The following is a 6,653-nucleotide window of genomic DNA, read 5'->3' on the forward strand; positions in this document are numbered from 1 at the left end:
TGCACAACACATAAATTTTTGTAAACAACACAAAAATTTTGTTATATAGCATATAACATTGACTCACACAGTTAACAAAATACATTCGCAGTAAAATTTGTGTTATGTGCAAAGATTTGTGTGCTATGAGAAAAAATTTGTATGCTATATTGATAAATTTGTATTATGTGCAAAATTTTATTTGTTATGCTTCGAAAATTTTTATGTGCTATATCAATAAATTTTTGTTCTCTCCAATAAAAAATTGTGTGCTGCAAAAATCCCGAAAAGGAGTAGTGATGTATGCACGCATTTTTGTCGCTGGGCTTCGCAATAATTTGGTTGGACTTGTACATGTAGTATCACTCTATAAAATATAAAATATAAAATATTTTTTTAAATAAATTGTAATGATATTTTAATATTTTATTGATATTAAAATATAAATTAATTTTTTAATTATTGTTAATGTCTTATTTTAATTATATAAAGTATTTAAATTATTTTTTGTTTTAAAAAATAATAATATATACTATTTCTAAATTTATTTTAAAAATACATATTAAAAATAAAGTTGAACACGCTGACATGTAATGATATTTAAATGTGTCCAAACGTATCTAAATTTTTTTTATTTTTTATTAAAACATAATTGAATACAATAAATACACATGCCTAATAAATATTGATAAATATTATGGCCAAAATATATTTGATAACACAAACATGATAATTCAGAATTTCCGTATTTTATCTTCATCTTTTCTCTACTTTTGATCATTCAAACTTTGTTCATTCAATTTTCTTTACAATATAATCTTTTCTTCTCTTCTTGAGAGTGAAATATTTAACAATGATCACACACACAAAAAATCATGGTTCCTTGTCAATTTCATACCATATATGATTAAAATAATTTGATCTCCTCAAGAGATATCCTTAGTTGAAATGAGAGAATAAAAGAATTCAGTCCCTAGATAAGTCATTCACAAAAAGGATGGTACTATGTTATGAAATTATTTTTTTAAAAAGTTTAATTTAATAGAAGAAAAAATATAAATGAATATCTCTAACACTAAATTCTATATAATTATATAATCTTCTACTTGTTGACACTATTTAAAGTTCCATATATTTATGTTGATTTTTTTTTATTATTATAACAGCATATTATGTGTACATCAAATTAGTTACCTGAAATATATATTAAAAATAAATTAAATAAGACATGATTAATTTGATAATTGATATTTTGTGTGTATATAATATTTTTTTTATATTATACTTAGATTTAGTTATTCTATATTTTTTAATCATTTTATTTAACTTTTTATTGATTCTTTCCAATTTAAAATTTTCAATAATCAAGCTTTTATAGTACAAAAGAATTTTCATTAAAGTCTCTACAGTAACAAAAAATTAAAAATAGATGGAATTTTATGCATATTTGTTATCTAACTATCCTTATAAGTTATATCACGTAAAATGAATCAATGCATATACAAAATCTCACATTTCCATATTAAGAAAAGGAGTAAAATTAGAAGAAAAAAATATTATAATGACAAGAAATAAAAACTTATGAAATATTTTATCTATAGTAGTGAAATTTTATATTGTTTGGTGAAATTAGGACTTGATTAAAACAACATTTGCAATAATATAGACCTCATTAAAAATTGATTGAAATTATAATGACATAAAAGTAATTAAATTCAAAGGGCAAGCTAATTAGTGTCACATCTTACAAATCATGAGAAAAAGAAAATTAATAATGTAGTATTTTTTTTCAAAAAGAAATAGAGTATGGTTTTACAATATTTATACATACATATTCTTGTCCGAGCTAGGAAACATGGTATAGTCCAAGTGATCATCACTCTAAATTAAACAACAAATTAGAATATATTTTCCTCAAGAAATAATAATAGCATATATATATTCTTAAGGGTGAAAATTCAGGTGCAGTCGACTTCACGTGAAGTTGATAATTGAGAGCCATTAGATAAAAATTTAGTCAAATCAGTCAAATCATCTAACGACTCTTAGTTATCAACTTCAGGTGAAATCCACTGCACCTGAGTTTCCACCATTCTTAAGGGCAAATTTGTAATTGGACTTTGAAAAGCATGATATGTTGTCGGGGATAAGTTGGTAGTCGTCAAGGAAAAAAACAAGAGATCATCACATACAATTATTTGTACGGCCTCCCATTGTATATATAAAAAAAACCATTAAATGCCTTTGGATGAAGAAGTGAAAGAAAACAAAGGGATTCAAGAAAGAAAGAAAGAAAGAAAGAAAGAAAGAAAGAAAGAAAGAGAAGCATATATGTCTTCAAGGGGGAGAAAAAAAGCAGCTATGCAACGCATGTTGCAACAGCTTCGAACCGCCACAAATTCCAGTGCTGTAATTTACTCTACACCCAACCAACCCTGATAATAATTGTTGTAGTTAATAGCATATAGTGTAGAAGCATATTTTTTTGGTTGTTCCTTCAATGCAATAATCAATATTTTCATCAATATAATAATAATTATTCTATTCTTTTTGTATTTTGGCAGATGAACAAAGCCTCTATTATTGTTGATGCCACCAAATACATAGAAGAGTTGAAGCAAAAAGTGGAGGGAATTAACTCAGAGCTAGGAACCGTTGGATCTTCATCATCAACCTCCCAAGATGAATTACCAATGGTGCTTATTATTTCTATACTTTTCTTTTTCTTATATAAAAATAGTTAAAAAATAATTAGAGTTTATATGCTGCGCGCTAGCTAGAATATTTCTGTATTTTTTTATTGTATACATTTTTTTTTTATTCTAATCATCAATTAAATTTATTATCTTTTAGCTTCTATATATGTGTGTGCGTTTATTTTTACTCATGAAGTCATGCTTGGTTATATTATTAGATAATATTAACAAATTATTATTAAATTTTTTTATTTCAGGTGACGGTAGAAACCCTAGAAAGGGGTTTTCTTATTAATGTGTTTTCAGAAAGGAATTGCCCCGGTATGCTTGTGGCAATACTTGAGGCCTTTGAAGAACTGGGTCTTGATGTTCTTGACGCTAGGGTTTCTTGTGAAGACAATTTCCAGCTTGAAGCTGTGGGAGGAGAAGTAAGATAATATAACCTACTATATCTACTATTTGTTATTTCTCTTAACATATATAATTATTCTTGTCAACAAATCAATTTTTTCAAAAATTTAAATAGATAAAATAAGACACGTTATAAATGATTATATTTTTAATATGTCTTTTTAAATAAGAGTTTTTTTGAATTTGTTTAAAAATTTATATAAATTTTTTTTATTTTGACTTATGCTATTTTTTTTTAAAAAATAATAAAAATTAAACTCTAAAATTTTCAATTATGAATATTCTGATATCATGCAAAAATTTAAGTTGGCAGAAAGAAGTACATAAATGATTATATATCTAATAATTTTTCTATTTATCTATTCATATATGTATTTATTTTTCTCTTTTCAAATTAGATTCATAATTTCAGTCAAAAAATTATAATACATACATGAAACTGAAATAGTGATGTTCTTGTAGGATTGCTCTATTTCGGTTGATCGTTACTATCCTCTTGATTTCTCAACCAATTTTTTATTGTTTGGGTGAACTTATAAGAAAAGATCTTTTTTTGAGTTATCTTTTTTTTAAAGATTTTGTGGAAAAGTAAAAGTAATTTTAGGTATCTCATGCAAAAAGATCTTTTTATCTATCAATTATGTTTGGATATAACAATATAAAAGTACTTTTTTGTTTATTTATTACATGAAAAAACATCTTTTTTTTTAAAGAAAAAAGATCTTTTAAAAAAATATGTAAATTACAGCTTCTCAAAAAAGATGTTTTCTGATTTTTCTAGTATTTTTACTTTTACTACTCGAAATTTGTCAAACACGCTAAAAAATAAAAAAAAATCTTTTTTTATTAAAAAATATATTTTTTTTATCAAAATAATGACGCCAAACAACCACCGTATATATGTGATAGTACTATAACATAACACTTCTAGCACTGCACGTTTTGAATTATTACAATGGAAAAGGTCTAAATTGTGTGGTTTAGGCAAAAAAAAAAAAAGTAGCTTTTCGCTCGAGCCATAAATTATAGAATTTTAAATAAACAATTCAAGCATATTATTATATGTTAATTTGTAATTATTTTTCAAAAATTGTTTTGCGGGTAAAGAACACGGCTCGTACCCTTTTTTAATCATATAAATTATTAGGCAAAAATTTTGTGTTCTAAAATCTTACATGTTGGAGTTTATTATATATCTATCCCCATCTAAATAGTAACGTTCAGAACAAAACATCACGAGGAGGTTGTACTGTTTTGTTTTCAGAACAAAACATCTCTTTTGTATCTACTCATATTTCATACATTACATATTTTTCTCTTCTTTTAAAATATGAAGTTTGTCTTATATAATTTCCTATCTATAGATAAAAATATTCAAGACAACATTATAAATATATAAAACATATATTGCCATTTTCAATTTGATCATATACATATCTATCTGAAGTTTTTAGCTTCAAAATTAAGAGTGCCTCCGGTATATTTGGATTTGTTCAGATAAAAAGTCATGATAATTAAAATTAGTTAAATAATTTAATATATTTAATTAAATTATTTAATATAATAAATATCAATAATTTAATTATTATCTTTATATAAAGATATTTTCACATAAGCAATCATCTATCATTATCTTTATATAAACATTGTGGTGGATGGTTTCTTTCTCCTTCTTCCTTCTTTCTTTTTTCTTTTTTTTTTTCCTTTTTTTTTTTACTAACACCTACAAATTAAAATTTGTTTGATACTTTTTGCAGGGTCAAGATCAGGAGAGCATCGATGCGCAAGTGGTAAAACAAGCAGTGTTGCAAGCAATCAATAACATGAATTAAAGATCAACACAAAAATGCGGAAAGAAAAAAAATAATGTAGCCCTTTTGTTTTGTCCCACTCCTTTTCTATAATCTCGTTTTAAATGTAAAACTTACGTATCCAAGTGAAAGAATCTAATAAGTGATAGTAATATTATATGTTTTATTAAAAAAGAAATGAGGAAGTATATGGAGTCAATATATGTGCCGCATAATGCATACAATAGGGTTAATTTCAAATTAAAATTAAATTAATATCAGATGTTTATTATTCTTGATATTCGGATGGTTATTTTAGATAGTATAAATGTATTGTGTTTGATAAATTAGTAGTATTTTACTATGAATGTTCAAATTTGTACGATAGCAGATGGTTACTTCTTGTATTAAAAAGATTCAGCCTATTGTGCACATTGTATACTTATTCCATTGGCTCCTTATTCCCTAGCGGGATTCAAAAGAAATAAGAATATTCTATGCTAAAATGTAAAATGCCTCTTCAATAGTATTAGCCCTCACGTTACATGTGACATTGCTTCATTATATGAAGAATTGATTTGTCCGGTTTTTCATGTTTGGTGAAACTATAGGTAATCAATATTGCGTAACGGTAGGTGTAGAAAATGGATTTACTAGAATTAGGAAATTAAAAATAAAAAAACCATCTGATAGAAAAGAAAATGATTCAAGAAGAAGAAATGTCTTAAGGCATTTCACAATTCACATATTCACTTTCCTAATATTACAATACAAATTTTTTATTTATTCTACATAGTTTTAATAATATCTATTATCTAATTCTATCTATAGTAGTTTGATCAGCTATTACTTGGACGATATCACTACAGGAAAAACATAAATTACCGTCGAATTTATTTCAAATTTTGTATGTAAATATAATGGAAGATATTATTACTGTTAAATTTAATGATAAAGAAACTATTCATGGAAATACGTTTGTGAAGTTTATTCAATATGAGTTGATTAAATTGATACAACAAAAAGTTTAAGACAAATTTTACAGCAAAATGTTAAGCTTGCTGAGATATGAGTGCAGAAAAGTAAGAAGTGATTTTGAGTAATGTTTTATGATTAGAATTAATAGAAATGAATTATATTTATTGACTACACCATAAATTTTTTATATATATAGCTATAAAACTAACTACTTTCTATTATTTAAACAAAATACTAACTAATCAAACTCTCTCCTATTTGCTTGTTGTACACATTTCATAATTTTTACTGATTGTTGATTTTTTTCTTTATTTTCTTCACCTTCTCTCTTTACATAATTATTCTTCCAAGCTATAAGATTTGATCCAAGATAGACACAGTACCCTGTGATAGACTTTCTAGCATCAACATCAGCTCTCCAATTTGCATTTGAAAAGGAAAGTAACCTCAAGTCAGTGTTTTTAGAAAATAACAACTACTGATCTATTGTACCTTTAATGTATCTTAGAATTCTCTTGATTGTTTTTCATTAGTTGACAGTTGGAGAATGCATAAATTGACAAACTTTGTGTACTGAATAGGTGATATCTGATCTGGTCAGAGTAAGATATTGAAGAGCTCTCGTAATAGACTTATACAATTTTGGGTCATCAAACTGTTCTGAATCATTAATATGTAATTTTGTAGATGTAACCATCGGAGTTAGTACAGTATTCGATGTTGACACCTTTGCTTTTCTAACAAATCCTTGATGCACTTTCTTTGATGAAGAAAAATCTGATTGTCACCATGGTATGTA

General features: G+C 25.4%; 1 protein-coding gene across 1 annotated transcript; it reads left to right on the forward strand.

Moving 5' to 3' along the window:
- The first annotated feature begins 2,154 nt into the window (after nucleotides 1-2,154).
- Nucleotides 2,155-5,175, forward strand: LOC112728129 (transcription factor bHLH61). The gene is made up of 4 exons (XM_025778143.3): nucleotides 2,155-2,388; nucleotides 2,544-2,675; nucleotides 2,933-3,103; nucleotides 4,844-5,175. The coding sequence occupies exons 1-4, from the start codon at nucleotides 2,218-2,220 to the stop codon at nucleotides 4,916-4,918; spliced, it is 549 nt and encodes a 182-aa protein (XP_025633928.1). The 5' UTR covers nucleotides 2,155-2,217; the 3' UTR covers nucleotides 4,919-5,175.
- The last annotated feature ends 1,478 nt before the right edge of the window (nucleotides 5,176-6,653 follow it).

This window comes from Arachis hypogaea, chromosome 12 (genome assembly GCF_003086295.3).
Source record: "Arachis hypogaea cultivar Tifrunner chromosome 12, arahy.Tifrunner.gnm2.J5K5, whole genome shotgun sequence".
NCBI lineage: Eukaryota > Viridiplantae > Streptophyta > Magnoliopsida > Fabales > Fabaceae > Arachis > Arachis hypogaea.